The sequence below is a fragment of the Paramisgurnus dabryanus genome, chromosome 7, assembly GCF_030506205.2.
Source record: "Paramisgurnus dabryanus chromosome 7, PD_genome_1.1, whole genome shotgun sequence".
NCBI lineage: Eukaryota > Metazoa > Chordata > Actinopteri > Cypriniformes > Cobitidae > Paramisgurnus > Paramisgurnus dabryanus.
In genome coordinates this window covers 19,057,975-19,075,848 of record NC_133343.1, presented here as the reverse complement: position 1 = coordinate 19,075,848, position 17,874 = coordinate 19,057,975, and the positions used below count along the sequence as shown (strand labels likewise).

Here is a 17,874-nt window from a genome sequence, read left to right as displayed (position 1 = left end):
GCAAATGGGTATGAACACTTTTCCTCTACATGTACTAATTGAAGCCAAAACAGTTGCCTGACAGGCTGTTTTTGAGCCATCATTTTTGGCCATAAAATCCCAAACCCTGCACTGCTGCATGTTGAGATACTTGTTTTATGGCTTGTTTGTGTCATGCATGAAATAAGAAATGAGCCATTGGCACACAATAGTCAGTTACAAAAGCATTACATTGCTTGTAAACCGTCTCTACCCGGCTTCCAACTCTTCTCAGCATGAAACAGCATCTGGTTCCTAACCGTGGACTGACTGACAAAAAAACATTTCACTCAAACACATCAGACCCACTGGGTTATGTATAAATACACACATTCAGTCTATTCTTACTTTTTGCTCGACCTGTCTTCTCCTTGGTCTTCTTTTAAACTTTTTCTCACCCTGTTATGGTGCCACAGTCTTGCTTTGTGTTACCGCTGTCATTGTATTAACAGCTACATTATGACCACCATCATGTTCCTTTTCTACCCCTCTCCACCATGTTTTAATATGTATCTATTAAATGTTCATTTAGAACAGTGCCGTATTTTGTAAAATAGGGGTATGAAAAAGAACACTTTTCTTTCAAATCAATCTTATTGTTTTGTTCTGTGTTGTTATATCCTTTGGTCTCTTATTTCTCTTTGCTTTTCCCTTTATGGATTTTCTGTTTTTAGGAAAGTGCTTCTTTGGCAGATAGATTGATTCAGGTACAATTTTCACTCTCCTCTCCACTTTCGAGCTGTCTTTCACAAGTTCTATCTTTAGCTTTGCTTCATTTCCTTAATTAGCTTAAATGTTACACATCTAACATAAGAGACTCACTATTAACGGTAAAAATAAGGCAAATTCTAAATTTTGGGAAGAAGGCATCACTATGCTTATTATCTTCGGGCTGCACTCTGATCATTGGTGAAATACTGCAATAATTCCCATTAATAGTCGAAACAAATTTCTATAAAAATAAATGAAAGCCTAAAACTGCTAACAGCATGTTGCCACAACAGAGCTTGAGATAAAGCATTTGTTTTTCCCATTCATTTCCGCCCATTCCATTTTTCCGCTCACCCCTCATCCGTAATTGGTCATGTCAGGGTCAGGTGACTCGAGCCCAAGAGGCAGAGGAGAACTATCTGGTCAAGCGGGAACTGGCCACAGTTAAACAACAGAACGAAGAGACCAGCGCACAGCTGGAGCAGGCGCAAAACACCATCCGACAGCTCCAACATCAGCCCTATTTGGTAAGGACCGTTCGTAGACATCGCTGCTTTTGGATGAGAGGCCTGCTCAGACGAACGGTGTACATTTGTCGGTTTCTGTGTTGCCTAGCAACACAATCTGTGTTACCACAGAGCTGAAATTGGCAGCTCTTGTAATGAAGCGGTTTACATGCATGACTGCAGAACAGCAGAGGTCATTTGCATGCACATCTATGCAAAATGGGCTCATGTATACTGTATGTAAGTGTTTGGTAGATCTTCCATCTAAAATCAAAATGTCAACAGAATGGCAGAATATGGCTCATCATTTATTAATGTGCACATGTTCGACACAGAGGGAAGAAGATAATGTGTCATATGCAGTGCGGAAAGTGCTGTTTTACATAATGTGGCGTGGTGATCTTATTATGATTTAATGTGGCTGTTGGTAAAACCACAAGCGTTTGAACAGCGTCCTTTTTGTCTGCTGCAATTTTGAATCTTGTTTTGATTGTCTGGAAATGTAAAATGCATGCATGATTACTAGCTGATTAAGTTTGTATCGCCTTTTGATTGATTGATTCTTTTAATTCCTAATTTAGAAGATGAACCCACGTTACTCTGAGGAGTTTATTCTGCAGTTGGAGAGGGAGCTTGTGCAGGCCAGACTTAAGGAAGCTGAGTCCCAGTGTGCACTGAAAGAGATGCAAGACAAAATCCTCGACATGGAGAAGGTAATAAACTTATCAACACACCTATCACACAAACAGACCCAAAGGCAAAGCATGGAAGTTTGAATTAGGGTCCATTTACTCTACAACGATTTCAAATGTAATAGTTTTATGCTGTTTGGCAATAAAACAATGTTTTGGGGTCGTGAAAATGCAAACTTTTAAATACAGGTTTCAAAGTGTACGTTGGAGAAGTGTTAATAAATGCAGTATCTTAAGCAGCACAAACACAGTCCTGTAGGCCACAGTTGTTGATTTGGTTATTCTGTATACAAACACAGTATAACCAAATCAACAACTGCGGCCTACAGGACCGTGCTGCTTAAGACACTGCATTTTTAACACTTCTCCAACAAAGTTTACAAAATGTTTCAAAAAATGTTGTTGTTTTATAGTTATATAGTACCTATATATACAGTACTGTGCAAAAGTCTTAGGCCACCATCACCAGCTTTGTTGTTTTAGCAAAGTTTTAATGTTCATCCATATTTATTTTTCATTCTTTTTAAAGATACAAACAGAAAATACTGGAAATATGTACACAAAATTAAAAACAAAACAATTTTAAATGTCTTCTTCAGGCATCAGTCAGTATTTAGTGAGACCCCTCTTGGCAGGAAACACATCTTGAGCTTTTTTGAGGAGACCTGAAGACATTAGAATTAGAAATTAGGATTTAATTTCATTTAGGTTTAAGAAGTCCTGCAGCTGCCTGCTATTGCTTAAGTCGAAGGGGAGTTTACCTTTAATACTTGACACTTCAGCTTATACTTTTATACTGTTTTTAATACTACTTACACATTTTCTGTATTTTCTGGTTGTGTTCTAATAAAGAGACTGAGAAATAATTATATATGATCACAATACAATTGCAAAAACAGCAAATCTAATGGTAGCATGGTGGCCTAAGACTTTTGCACAGTACTGTATATGTATAATAAACATACCTCATCATTCGTATAAACAAAAGTGCTAAATTCTTTGCGGGTCCGTCTATACCCGGATCTTTTTGAAATCTGAAATTTTTAAGGAAAAAGGTTCTAGGTTTTTAATAGGGGTGTGCATTGACACTGCCCTCACAATTCAATTCAATTACGATTCATCAGGTAACGATTCAATTCGATTCTACGATGCATTGAGATGCATCAGAATTCTACTGTACACAACAAGGCACATTTTTTATCAGTCAAGTAGTAAAGTCAAGTGCAACTAATCTCAACAAAAACGGAAGCTTAGCAGCTTTAAGACAATGACAATTATATACCTGAGATGAGAATTTTACACACAGCTTAAGTCTTGTATAGTTTCCCATTAACTTCATAGAATACGAAATGTGCCCATATGTGCACTTTCCATGGAAAAGGGTGTGTTTTTATATACCTGTCTATCACGGTCATCTCTCTCCGCCTCAGCCATCTTGATTGTTGTTGTTATCCCCCCGGAAGTAATTGAAACTTCACAACTTTATTGTCCACTCGAGGCCAGAAAATAAACGGTGACATAATCGATTATGGCACTTTGCTGCATCGATGCTGAATCGTGCATGCGCGCATTGCAATGCATTGCCGAATCGATTATTGTTGACACCCCTAGTTTTTAACTACATAAAAATTGCATTACATTGACACACCAGAAGCAAATTTAACTAATTGCTTGAGTAGATTACATACCAAACCAATGCAAAGATGCGAATAAACGTGAAATCATGCAGCGCGGAATAGCCCCAAACAGGTGCTATTCACTTCAAACACGTCTTTTCAAAAGTTGAAAACCTCAAGTGAAAAATTTGCATGACACAAAGATACGCAAAGAAACGCAGTGCTTCATGTTTGGTGTGTACGCAGCATAAGATTTCAGTCCTTATTACCTTATTTTTTTCAACTCAAATTTTAGACTAACTGGTAAATAAAGAGGCAAGAATTGTAGGAATTAGCTAAATTTAGAATAGCCATTTGGGGATGGAAGAAATACTTTCTAACAGGCTCTTACCTGGCTATTCTGCTGTTGAAATGTGTAACACAGTTTCAGATTGTGCACTTTGATACTCTGCCAATGTAAAAGGGTTTCACTTGCTTTGCGTACTTTGTCTAACCCCTTGTGCATATTTGTTTCTATTTCAGAGAAACTCATCACTGCCAGATGAGAATAATGTGGTTCGTTTACAAGAAGAACTAATTGGTGTAAAGCTGCGGGAGGCGGAGGCTCTAACAGGCCTGAAGGAGCTTAGACAGCAGGTCAGAGGTCTTGAGGATCACTGGCAGGTAAATACACACTGTTGAAATGCATTCTTTCATTTAAGATAAACACACTCACTTAGATTGTCGTTGCAACTTACAATCTAAACAAAATGTCTCCTTAAACAATACATCTGAGAATGTCACACATGCTTGCTTATAAGCTCATCAGTGTTGAACTTTGGCCATGGAGGAAGAGATGTGTACTGTCTTTTCTTTTCATGTCTATATTTAACTTACAAACGTCTAAGTAAAGCTTCGTGTTTGGTGTGTGCAGAGGCATTTGGCGCGCACCGCGGGCCGGTGGAAAGACAGCCCACGAAAAAATGCAACAAGCGAACTGCAGGACGAGCTGATGAGCGTGAGGCTTAAAGAAGCCGAGGCTCAGGCTGAACTAAGAGAGACCAGACAGAGGATGCTGGAGCTGGAGACACAGGTCTTGAAACACAGTTTATTCAAATACTCTCACACAGTCACTTACCTGTCACGCACATGTTGGAGCAATGAATGGAAAATCGTACGGTTAAGAGAGTCAGATTTTTTAGGAGTCCCTTTCTTTAATTAGCAGAGTTTGCCCCGTAACATGATGTCTTTCTAGGGGAAAGGTCCTTGAGATGGTCTTGCACCCAGACCATCTAACCAAACAGACAGCGCTAGGTGGCAATTTATTTAAATAAGGACACGGCAGCCTCAGTGAATAGTTGTACAGAGTGCAAGTGTGTCTTCATAGACTGTAGTTCAAGTGTAGTACCTCTGACCAAGTGCCAGACTATTTCAGAAAAAAATCAGAAGACAGTTATTTATTACTTGACACTAAGGGCTCTATTTTAACGATCTGAAACGCAAGTGCGAAGCGCAACGCGCAAGTGAGTTTGTGGGCGGATCTTGGGCGCTGTTGCTATTTTCCCGGCGTGAGAAATAACTCTTGCGCCGGGCGCAAATCAATAAGGGATTGGTCTGAAGTAGGTTCATTATTCATAGGTGTGGTTTGGGCGTAACGTCAAATAAACCAATCAGAACGCTATCCAACATTCCCTTTAAACGCAAGGGCGCAAGTTCCGTGGCGGGTTGCTATTATTATGACTGATTTACCAGGCGTACGCCAGGAGCGGTTCACAGCCGAGGAGACCAACGTCCTTGTACGGGGGAATCCCAAGCTTGCCAGCATAAATCGGGCACGCCGTGTAACGGGAGGTGGATCTGCCTCAGGACCTGACGCCAGCAGAGGACATCGCTGCGTCCACCCTCACCGCTGAAAGGGTTTGGGGGCTTTGAAATCGGACCCAAGAAACGCAAGGTCCAACCCCAAAGTAGACTAACAAATCAAGTTAATATACATTAAGGTTTCTAATGAAAACATTTAAATTATTATTTACATAAAATAAACGTAATACAGCCACACAACAAACTTATGAAAATATTTTAATCGTTATTTGCATGAGAATTTTTTAACGCAGCCACACAATAAATAAAAACTATCACCACAATGCTCACCACTATGATTCCCCTTATCTCGTGTATTAATATTTTTTAGTGTAACAATTTATGATTTGCAAAAATAACTGTTGCATCTGTGTAGATTAGATAAGCAATGCGCGTTGTGCACGCTATACATTATGGTCAAGCATGCGCCCTTAAAATAGCATATTGAACCACGCGCAACGCGCCACTGACTTTAGACTAGTTTTTTTTGGTTAGTAGCGCAATTGTTTTTTGAAACTGCAAAATAGCATAAGAGATGGTTTGCGCCGCAACACGCCTCCTTTTTGCGCTGAACCGCCCAGGGAGCGCAAGTTCATTCCCTAGTTTGCTGACGTGCATCTGTGGAGGGAAAAACCCCGCTGTGCGCCGGCGCAAAATACGAATGATACATGCGTCACTGACAAAGTCAATTGCGCTGGGTGCAAGATAGGGCCCAAAGTCTCTAAACATGCAAATGTATGTGACATTTGCAGTTAAAATCTGAATTATAAATTTTCAGAGAATGCATTTGTTACCAATATATTGAACAATCTGTTTATTTTTCCCTAACCCCTTAAAGGTCACATTCTTTCTGATCCCATTTTTTATACCCTAGCTAGTGTGTAATGTTGCTATAATAGCATAAATAATACCTGTAAAATGATAAAGCTGAAAAAGTTCACTGCCAGGCGATATATTTTCTTTAACAGAATTCGCCTTTTAAAGCCTACAGCGAACGTCCGGTTTAGACTACAGCTCCCTACTTCCTGCTTTAATGACGTCAGTAGAAAAGTTTTTTGACTTACCTCCGCCCACAGGAATACGTCAGTCGTCAGCTAAGCTAACGGCAAGCTAAGCTGCTATTGTATCACAACACCCTAAACAAGCTACACAATCAGAACTCGATACGTATTTCTGAAGGAGGGACTTCATAGAACAAGAAAGACATCAGCTCGTTTTTATGACAGTGAAAACAGCGCTATACAGATAAGTAAATTGTGTGAAAAATACCGATTTTTTTTTTTTTTACACGTGAAACATGAACACATGTTATATTGCGCACAGTAAACACAATCAAAGCTCCAAAAACACAGAAAGAACGGGAGCTTTAATATATAGTCCAGACATCAGAAAAAAATCACTCTATACAACTGTTTTCCATTTTAAATAAGGGAAACATGCATGTGTTATGGATGTGACCAAAAATGACAAGTTTTGGGGGGACAACATACTTTGTAAGAAGTTTATGAATTAAAATGCACAAACCAGAAACAATAATACCCAACAAATGAAGAATGTATGATTATTCTAATTACATTTTATATTTATTTTATTTGAATTTTTGTATACGTTTCCATAAGGAAGAAGCAATGTTATGTTTGTGACATTTCTTTGTTATGGATGTGACAAATATGAAATTTGCACTTGGAAACTAAAAAATAATGCTTTAAAAACTTTAACATAAATTTTAACATACTGAAGGGAGCTACCATGTGTAAAACTGCATAGAAGTCAGTTTGGTAATTTGGCCTTTTCCATTTTGATGCACAATAAACATAAGCAGTCCGTGAACTGTAAACATGCCATCTGATATTACTAAAGCCATTATTTTTGTGACCCTGTCACTGTCTAATAACTTTAAAAAGAAAATAAGCTTGAGTTTTTGGCTTCATAACAAGGTCCGCTTTTACTGCCAGTAGAGGGAGACAAAGTGACTAAGGTGGATGACTATGTACTTTGACATGAGAGGCTGTATCTCTTTGTGATTTAGCTCTGCTTTATACGTGCAGATTTCAGTTCATTGTGCCTAATAAATGTGGCCCTATCTATCAAATCCAGGCTAAAGTCTCAAAATGTAATTATGGGTTTGATTTCAGTCATTGGTTTCTCATTGATTTTAATTCTTTACATGGCCTTACTCAGTCTATATTAAAACATGTCAAAGTTAGATTTTCACATTTTATTTATTTTTTTAAACAGTAAGTTACCCAAAAAATCACTTTAACCGAGTTTTTACAGAGTGGGTCATCGAATATGCCGAATCTGAGGCATAGTGTGCCAACTTGTCTTAAACCTTATTGTACCAGTACTGTATTTTTGTTTAGAAAACAGAAAGTACGTACAGCGGGTGAAATAAGTATTGAACACGTCACTAGTTTTCTTAGTAAATAAATTTCCAAATGTGCAATTGACCTGAAATTTTCACCAGGTGTGGGTAACAACCAAAGTAGGGCTGTCACGATTATGGAATTTGGCTGACTGTTAATGTGACTAATAAATTGTGACTATTATGCCGATTATTTGCCTGTTTTAGGGCTTTGACGGTTATGCCGATTAATTGTCTGTTTTATTCCTTTGACATATTTAATTCTCATAAATTTTTTTTGTTTGGTCATGAAATAATTTTCACACATTGTTCTGATTATTTAAACTAAATATTTTGCAAGGTTTACCTGGCAGTTAATATTAATACACATTACACATATTTAAAATAAATTATTTAATGAATATTTCTTTAAAAAACGCTTAGGTTACTCACGTAACCCCGGTTCCCTGAAATAACGGGAACGAAGCATTGCGTCAGTTAGCTGACGCTATGGGGGAAACTCCTGTTTACTCCGTGACTGAAGCCTATTGGTTAACGTCTGTACAAAGTACAGACCAATGACGTTTGAACCCGCGCGCGGGAGGAACGCGTCCCTATATAAGCGCGGTTCAATCGTCAGGAGCTCATTATATTCGACTGAAGCGCGCAGCCGAATAACACTCGCTGCGTAGACGTTTGTAGCACGGCAAGAGACGCAATGCTTCGTTCCCGTTATTTCAGGGAACCGGGGTTACGTGAGTAACCTAAGCGTTCCCTTTCAATACGGTTCACTTCGCATTGCGTCAGTTAGCTGACGCTATGGGGGAACGTAATCCCATCACGCCGTGCATACACAACGTACTGAAGTGCCTTACCGGAGAGACACTGCGTGTGGCCCTATACCCGGCATATTCACAGCTTTAAAAGCAAATGTGTAAGCACCATATAAATTGTTGACGCGCACACGGTGGGGTTTAAACGCACCGGGGGTACATAACATAGCACAAGACGGCGAGGTACCGAGCGCGCCGCGGCTGTGCGAGATAAGTAAATTCAGAGTCACGTTGGTGAGCTCGCTGAGCGCACCGTGGTGTACACATAAAACGCATGAGCGTGCATGATTGAGCCGAGAGAACCTGCGCTCGTAGGGCAGGGACGTCTAAGCTGTACAATCTGACAACGTAGACGGCGAAGACCAGCCGGCCGCGTAGCAGATATCAAATATAGATATAGATACCCCTGTAGACCAAGTTCATGAAGAAGCCAAACTCGCACAGAGTGGGCTCTATATAGGACATAGCTCATAGAGGGGCGTGAGCCAGTGCGATGGTTTCAACGATCCATCTAAATAACCACTGTTAGCAACAGACATACGTAGTGAGTGATCTGCGAAGCTCACGAACGGTCGATCTGACTATAATATGCGGCAGAACGGTTCGTAGCGTGGGATTATACAGATACCACAATAGTGTGAACCCAGGTGCACCCTCGAGCGCATCGGGATGCATATAGGTAGTATTATAGTGCACAGATCGGTGAGCTTTCCAAGCGCGCCGTAATTGTGTATTGACTATAAATTGCACGGGCACAGGTGAACACTTGAATACATCGTGAATGCATATAGATGAATCAGAGTGTTATAATGCACAGGCCGGCAAGATTCTCGAGCGCGCCGTCATGTGTTCTGATAATAAATTGTGCGCACACGGGTGAACTCTTCAGTGCACCGTGAATGCGTATAGATAAATCAGTGCACAGAACGCGCCGTGAATGTGTACAGATATGATTGATGAACGTAACGGTGGGCATCCAACGCACCGTGAACGTACACAGATGAACAACAATGTATGTGTCACAAAGCATAACACAGCTGTGTATACAGGTGAGCTTTCCCAAGCGCATCTTATTGTATACCAAAATGTTATAGCGTGTACATGTGAGCTTCTCTAAGCGCACGGTGGACGCATATAATTAAAAACCATATCGTGCATACAGGTGAGCTAATGGGCGCACCTTTAATGCAACAAACCTCAGTAGTGCGCGAAGCAGGGATGTCGAAGCTGTAAACTGACAACGTGGACGGCGGGGACCAGCCGGCCGTGTCACAATTGTCAAATGAGAAACCTCTAAGACCATGCCCATGCTCTAAGACAAGTGAGCATAATTGTCACGGGAGGTGATAACGTCAACGATCCATAAATAGCCTGTATTGACAGGTGCTCTAGTGAGTGATCTGTGACGCAGATGAACAGCTGATCGTCTGATGTACGTCAGACGTATGTGTCATACAGGACCTTGGACAGTTCCAGAGCGCTGTGCCTCGGGCACCGTCCGCATCTGAGAAATGACAGGCTTATGAATAAAGTGAATGGCCAGCCGTAAAAGCATGGTTCGCTGTTACCGCCGCCGTCCGCATCTGAGAGATGACAGGCTTGTGAATTAAATGAATGGTCGGTCGTAAAAGCGTGGTTCGCTGTTATCACGGCCACATAGATATAGGTAGGGGAGAGAGCCGCCGTGCCTCTGTAGTGAGGAGAAAAGTGTTCCACCGGCGATTCGCGGGGGGTTTTGACTTTCAAATGTCACTAGACAGAATGGATCAGACTTTGCATAAGGACGCCTCGTGAAAGGGGTCCTAGCAGCTTGTGTCAATGTGTCATAAGGCACGTAATGTAGGTCGTGTCCCACGGATGCCATCTCCGCACGCCCATCGTAATGGGTTAATATTGGTAGTTTAAGCATGAGATGCGTATCACTCTAATTGAACATAGCTTATAAAGCGATGTAATGAGTTTATAAAGGAGATGACTCGTCAGCTTGTTCAGGGGGCGAGATCTCAGTCTGGTTCGGTAAATAATGAAACCACCGTAGATTGCCCGACCGCATTATCACAATAACACGGTCGAGAGTGCTGCAGTGCTAAATCATCCTCTTAATGTACCGTATTCACAGTACAAGGTGATTTATATGAGACAAACGGCGTTCCACGCGCCGAAGGCTGATTGCCGTCGTAAAGCGTGTTCAACCCACAGCAGATGCTGGGCTAGCTCGTAATGACAGCACTTATGCAGCCGTGTGTAACTTAAGCAAGCTTCCCGGCCGTCAGCTCGGGGCGGGACCTTTGCTTAGTCAAACTGAAGTGGACTTATGAACAGAATGCCACGATATTCAGCTTTCTGAGGCTCGTTAGAGGGGTACGTGTGCCCGTCTTAAACGAGATGCCGCGCGCGTCTGACTGTGCGCGCGCTTTAAGCTTTGAAACTTATTGTGGCGGGTAGCAAGCTCACTTGAGGTTGATATTACCCTTAATATCTCCGAGTATTGGAGCGGAGGTGTGAACGTCTTCGGATCCGCTAATATAAATCAGCTATATGGCCGAAAAACGTCATAAACCGCTTGGCTGTAAGCCTTTGAGTGGCCGTCCGGAGAGGGCGCGATTCAAACGCTTGGAGCCATGCAAAAGTCTGAGGCTGTCCTTCCTCTAGGAAGGGAGGATAACAGCCGTAAGACCGTGCTCGTTTGCGCCATCAGCATCGTAGCGGAGAAACTGAGGTGGGCTGCGAGCGAATTTGGCAGAAAGGTGTTAGAGACACCGTACAGTCGTGGGGTGTCAATACACAGTATATGGCCAAACCGGGGTTTTTTCGGCTAGCGTCGAAAGAATTATGGACAGCGGGCCGTGTGTGCGTATTACTGAATGCTTGTCAGTCAGGCGATAAAGTGTTTAGAGACACCGTACAACCGTGGTTGTCAATACACAGTATAGTAAGCACGGAAATTACTCTTTTTAGAGGAATTAAATACCGTTCGCCACTATAGTGAGATCGCATAGCCGACAGTATTACACAGTATGTTTGGATAAACAGCACACAGAAAACATTTCAGGGCAGTCCAGCCGAGGCGCGACATAACCCCTTTTTTCCCAGACAGTTTCGTTCTCTGTTGATGCAGCTGTGCTGCGGAGACCAGAGCTCAGCCGTTCAGGTGCACAAGCCTCAGTAGTGACGGTGACCGAACGGCTCACGGAGCAGGGTAGTATGTCTAGGTGGTTTAATGTCAGACTGAACCCATCGCAGAGAGGAAGTCTGCCGTGAGGCCCGCGGTTTTGCCGTTTATTAAAAGGGCAGAAAAACCGGGTATATATATATAAGAATGTACCAATATTCAGCGCACTGATATAGGACGGGACTGAATAAAGGGAGGTATTCGGGCCTCAGTATATTATAAACAAATTCGTTCTGCCTCTGATTCCGTCTAAACCAGAGAGAAATTACCAGGCAGACGAAAAATGAGCTATCTGAAGTGAGATCGGCTCAGGCCAGTAAAGCTCTATAATAAGTGTTTTAGCGCTCCAATAGAGGCGTGTCCGCCTTATCGAGCAGACGAATGAGATCGTGCCGCTCCAGGAGGGGAGGGGCATGAAGCTCTCTTATAATGAGTGTTCTTGGTGCTCCAATAGCGGCGAATCGGCCCTATCGAGCAGACGAATGAGATCGCGCCGCTCCATGAGGGGAGGGGCATGAAGCTCTGTAATCGTTGAACACTGGACAGCTGCATTTAGAGGCAGCGAGCCGTAATACCGCGTGCTAGCTAAGCCGTTAAGAGACCTCACCACTGTGGGGAAAGGAGCGAGGGACTCCGCGAGCGTGGAGCACGAGTGGCTGTGCTATGACAGAGACAGGGGCAGACCACCCGTGTTTGCTTGTCGTATGCATCTATCCAGGTCTACGGTTCCCCGCTTGTTCATCTCAACAAGAGAGGAACGGCAGAGGGGAGCAGCAACACAGACAGAACAGCCATGCGTCGTGACGGTATCACCCGATGCACTCGGGGGATTAATATATGTGCCAGAGATCTCGCCACTGAATGTGAGAGGAGCGAAGGGACTCTGTAAGCATCAACGGTTGCGGTGTGACAGAACACAGGGGGGGTTAGTCCGTGTGTGCTTGTCTATGCATCCATCTAGTCTCATGGCTCGCCGTGTGTTCATCCCGGCGAGAGAGGAACAGCAGGGGGAGCACGAAACATGGATAAGACAACCAAAGCATAAGCGCGGTCCCGGCGTGGGAGGTGCCAGACCGGTAACGCGCTCGGAGGAAATTCATAGCAGAGAGGCTCACCGAGCCGCTGTGCTGGACGCTATTACAACAGCGCCTGCTCTTTTAGCTTATAGCTTTATATTAAAAATATTGATCTTACCGGGCGGCCGCAGGGGAGACCTCGTCAGGCGTGTGTCCGCTGCACAGGGCTCGTACCACGGCAAGCGAAGGCTATCTTCGGTTCTCGGCCGGAAAGCGGCAGGGGAAGACGCTAGACCTGGACTCTGCTATCTTCGGTTCTCAGCCGGAAAACGGCAGGGGAAGACGCTAGGCCTGGACTCCGCTGCAGGGCTTTTGTCAACGGCGAGGTAAGGCTTCTTCTTTTTCTTCGGAGCAGCGAGAGGTTCGCGCTGAAGGAGAAAATAATGAGCTCCTGACGATTGAACCGCGCTTATATAGGGACGCGTTCCTCCCGCGCGCGGGTTCAAACGTCATTGGTCTGTACTTTGTACAGACGTTAACCAATAGGCTTCAGTCACGGAGTAAACAGGAGTTTCCCCCATAGCGTCAGCTAACTGACGCAATGCGAAGTGAACCGTATTGAAAGGGAACTGAAAATTCTTTATAAGAAATTAACACAATAAGGTGTCTGAAAAAAAACGGAAAATAAAAATGCAATCAAAATAAACTGACTATACAAGAACAGGCCTTAAATAGTAGCCAATAAGGGTGTCATGATTTCGATTTTAAATCGAACTCGATTGAAATTAAGTCACAACCTCGAACTTCGAAAGAAAATGGAATCGTCATTGCTGCCACGCCCCATGTCACGTCCGGTTGGCTTTCCAAGCAGGAAAACAAACACACGTGTTGAGTGCTGCGAGTCAATTTCCTCTAACTTAGTTAGCTACAGCCAGTCAAAAGATAGCATGGCAGATGCAGGAGACACCTAGTGAGCTGCTCTTTACATGGGAAACAAAAAAACAGCAAGCACCTCCCGCTGAACTCGATCAGAACAGAGCACGCACACGTAACGGCATCTGTGTCAGGACCGGTCGTTTCTCTGAACTGAGATCTTTTAAAGTTTCACAACAATTGATTTCAGTTGCTTAAGAGTTATGAAAACAGCATTTAAACATGACTTATTGGGGTATAGGCTCACGATCTCCATTTTTAAGGTGCAGGAAGTACTGATAGAAATATTCATCCGACAGGAAGTTTCGTTTTATCAGGTATGTGCGTGTACCATATTTTTCCACTGGCAGCACGACTAACATGGCAGGGCATCTCCGGGTTCAAGATTAGATATTATATTTCATAAAAGTGTAGTCTAAAACAATTTTTGTGCTTTCAAAAAAAAGTAAAAATCGAGAATCGAAACAAATCGTGACCTTAGAATTGAAAATGTAATCGCAACGAAGATTTGGAGAATTGTGACACCCCCTAGTAGCCAATCCTACTAAAGGTCATATAAGTACTGGACTACATGTCTGTATTGAATGGCTTTGCAATGTATGACGTTACACTGTCTGTTAACTCTTTCACCGCCAGCGTTTTTAAAAAAAAGTTGCCAGCCAGCGTTTTTCATGATTTTCACCAAAGTTTAATGCCTTCCAGAAAATGTTCTTCTTTAAATATATAAATATACAATATACCAAATGAAAGAACAGACCCTCTGCTTTCAAAAAAAAAAAAATGTTTCATCCTTCCTTTAGTGGTTCTTTTGCAATCAGCTTTTGAATATGGGTAGGTTTTTGCAAAAACACCATATTTTGAGCAAAAAGCAGAGATAATTCCATTTTTATGACGGACTTTTCATAGAGATCCCATTCAGAGCGATCTTTAAAACAGACACGGACATGCAGCAGCTTGCCATAGGGCAATACTTCCGGTTTTAAAAAGTTGCGGAAGGGCACCACCTGGTGGATAATAGCGGTATTGTGGAAATACGGAAAATCTCGTCATTGGCGGGGAAGCGTTTTCTCTTAATTGACGAGATATCTCGTCAATGGCGGGGAAAGAGTTAAGGAGTGCCATCTGATACTGTGTCGTTTATAGAGGCGCTGCAGCTCCCCTTGTGTTTTTAGAGAGATGTGCAATCATTGCGGTGATCTGAAATCACGATGACACGATTATTTAATCATTGTGAAAGCCCTAAACCCAAGTAATACATACATACAAAGAAACTAAAACAAATAATTTCAGAAATGAAGTTATGTGTAATAATGACACAGGAAAAAGTATCAAAACTATCAGTAATTAAAAAGCAATCCAGCAATGCAAATTAATATCAGCTGGTTCAGTCCCAACTGATGGTCTACAAAAAGGTCTCATTGCCAAGGTGTCACACAAGACACATCTTATAATGGGTAAAAGCAATGAGCTGTCTCAAGACCGTCGCAATCTAATTGTAGCAAAACATAATGATGGCATTGGTCATAGGTGCATTTCGAAGCTTCTGAATGTTCCAGTGAGCACTGTGAGCCATAATACAAAGTGGAAAGACAATCATTTCAACATAAATTTGCCCATTCATCCTTCCTTCAGTTATGTGAAGTTTGCCAATACCATTTGCTGAAAAGAAAAGCAGCCCCACACCATGATGTTTCCATTCATATCAATAGCACCTTTGGAAAATATTTACTAAGAAAAATGGTGACATGTACTTATTTCACCCACTGTATTTCATTTCTTTTTTCCCAAATACAGAATCAAATACATAGTAATCAATTGCGACGGGCGGAACAGGAGTCACGAAGCCTACAGGAGCAACTGCAGGCTATGACCAGCCAGAGCAAGATGCTGCATGCAGAGCTGCAGGAGACAAAGCGGAAACAGGCTGAAATAGAGTGCAAGGTGAGGAATCATTTTCATGACGTCAAATTAGCAGCCACAAATCTACACCACAGCTTGATGCAAAAACTAAACTTCTGCCCTAAGAGATTATGTGGCACTCTGATTTCTTAAATGCATTCATCTGAAATCCATTCAGCTCAAAATTTTCTATTTATGATTTGGTTATGATTGATTTCCTCATTTATGACCGTTTTAAATAGGACAGAATGGTTCCTGTTTTTTGGACTCCTATTTAAGAAAGCGACGACAAGTGTGTTTGTAACTTGTACTGTTTGGTTGGACAATTTTGACAGTGTTTGATATTTTTATGGCTTTTATGTTTAGGTTTAGTGCATGCAAGCTTATTTTCGCCTCTACTTCTGTAAAAAATCCACTTCTTTGGACAATACATTGTAAACAGTTGCAAAATCACCAAAGATGCAACTTAATAATTAAAAGTCAGAATATAAAAATGAAGAAACTGAACAACGCACACACAAGGGCGAGCTGTGGTCCATGTGACTGCCACAAACAGGTTGTATTCAGGAAGTACTCAATTTTTTTATGTGATACACAGTTGTTTTGCATGTTGTTCATCTAAAAAATCTTTTCTGCACTTAAAAGACAAGTGCACAAAGTTGACTTGGTGTTTAGCGCATTGCGAGGCCGGGATTTAGTGGTTTTGAAGCGAGATTTGATCACATGTAGTACATGCCAAGAACATTCTGAAAATATCTCATTTTAACCTAGCTGGCGTTTAGCGGCATTTGCGTTTGAGCTCTTTAATTATGTTTCAAATGTTCCTGTTCACAGTACGTTTTGTTTTCTCTTTCTCAAACAGAACAAAGAAGAGGTAATGGCAGTGAGGTTGAGAGAAGCAGACAATATAGCTGCCATGGCTGAACTTCAACAGCAGATATCTGAACTTGAGATTCAGGTACAAATAAGCACCAAACCACTTATGTGGTCCACTGCACAATAGAGCACAGTTACATCACACCACACCACAATTCAATATAACAGTGTATCAGCTTAATCCAGCAGAGCAAAGACTCCCTTCATCCCAACACAACACAGATGAGCACAAACTCTTTACACTTCTGCACAAAACATCACAATCCAGTCCAGTCCAGCAGCGTGTGATTAGCATTTACATTTTGCTGATGGCATTGCTTTTTATGATGCATTAACCCACATAGTTTAGTTCTGGTTGTGTGAAATGTTCAAACTCTATACTGTAAATAAGGGGTTGACTCAGGGATTCTTTGTGAACTCTCCTCTGTGCGAAAACAGCCTGGTATTAAAGCAAAGTAATAAGCAAAATTGGATAACTGCTTAGAAAACAATTATTCATTTAAAATTTACATTTATGTAATTTAAATGCTTCATTTAATAGTGCCAAACAGTGTCTATAATGTACTGTTCATTGGATGCCTACTTTTCTTATCCAGGTTAGAAATGTGAGAAAAATTATGATATCACTTTGTTTCTTAAAAAAGGAACAACAAAAACACTCCACTGTGCAGCCATTTTTTTCTGACAGAATTGTTTGTATGTGGAGCTCCAAACGTCAGCTCCATTAACCATTAAAAATTTATTAACTCTTTCCCCGCTAGCATTTTTCATGATTTTCACAAAAGTTTAATGCCTCCCAGAAAATGCTCTTCTTTAAATATATAAACATACAATATATTAAATGAAGAACAGACCCTCTGCTTTAAAAAAAAACAAAAAAATGCCTAGTTTGCCGCGTAAACAGTTTGAATGCATTTGCGCGTGTAGAGCAAAGTAGACGCGCGGAAAAATCAAGCATTTGAAGCACGTCAGAGGCAAACTCCTCTTCTTGTGGGAGGGACAAGTGCTATCCGGTTGTCTGTTTGCAAGATGACTGATGTTGATTGTGCATTTATCGAGAGCGTTACCAGTTTGTATTTGGTAACCTTACTATAGGGGGAAAATAAACGGCGCGGGGCGAAAAACGTCACGTGACTCAAAAGTGAAATGTGTATTTACAACTTACGAGGTTGCCCAATGTCCTCCCTGACACTCATCCAAGCGAGGTCCTTTTTATTCCTGTCTCTATAGAAATAAAAACTTGTGTCGTATAGCTTCGGGTGAGTGCTTACGGACAATATCATGGGGCTGCCGCCACAGCAGCATATATGGGTAGGTTTATTAAAAAGTACAAAATTTTGAGCAAAACGCTATGATAATTAAATTTATCTAACGAACTTTTGAAAGAGATCAGATTGCGAGCGATGATCAAAACATACA

General features: G+C 41.8%; 1 protein-coding gene across 7 annotated transcripts in view; it reads left to right on the top strand.

The window, feature by feature from the left end:
* Positions 1-17,874, top strand: part of evi5b (ecotropic viral integration site 5b) — a 77,388-nt gene that overhangs the window by 35,709 nt on the left and 23,805 nt on the right. For 5 of the 7 annotated variants that reach the window (XM_073815137.1, XM_065240682.2, XM_073815139.1 and 2 more), the window contains 7 exons: positions 693-725; positions 1,110-1,256; positions 1,817-1,948; positions 4,066-4,206; positions 4,457-4,615; positions 15,475-15,621; positions 16,442-16,537. In XM_073815137.1, coding sequence (XP_073671238.1) covers positions 693-725; positions 1,110-1,256; positions 1,817-1,948; positions 4,066-4,206; positions 4,457-4,615; positions 15,475-15,621; positions 16,442-16,537 — 855 coding nt within the window. The remainder of the gene's footprint in view (positions 1-692; positions 726-1,109; positions 1,257-1,816; positions 1,949-4,065; positions 4,207-4,456; positions 4,616-15,474; positions 15,622-16,441; positions 16,538-17,874) is intronic. The other 2 variants (XM_073815138.1, XM_073815141.1) reach the window with 2 other exon arrangements.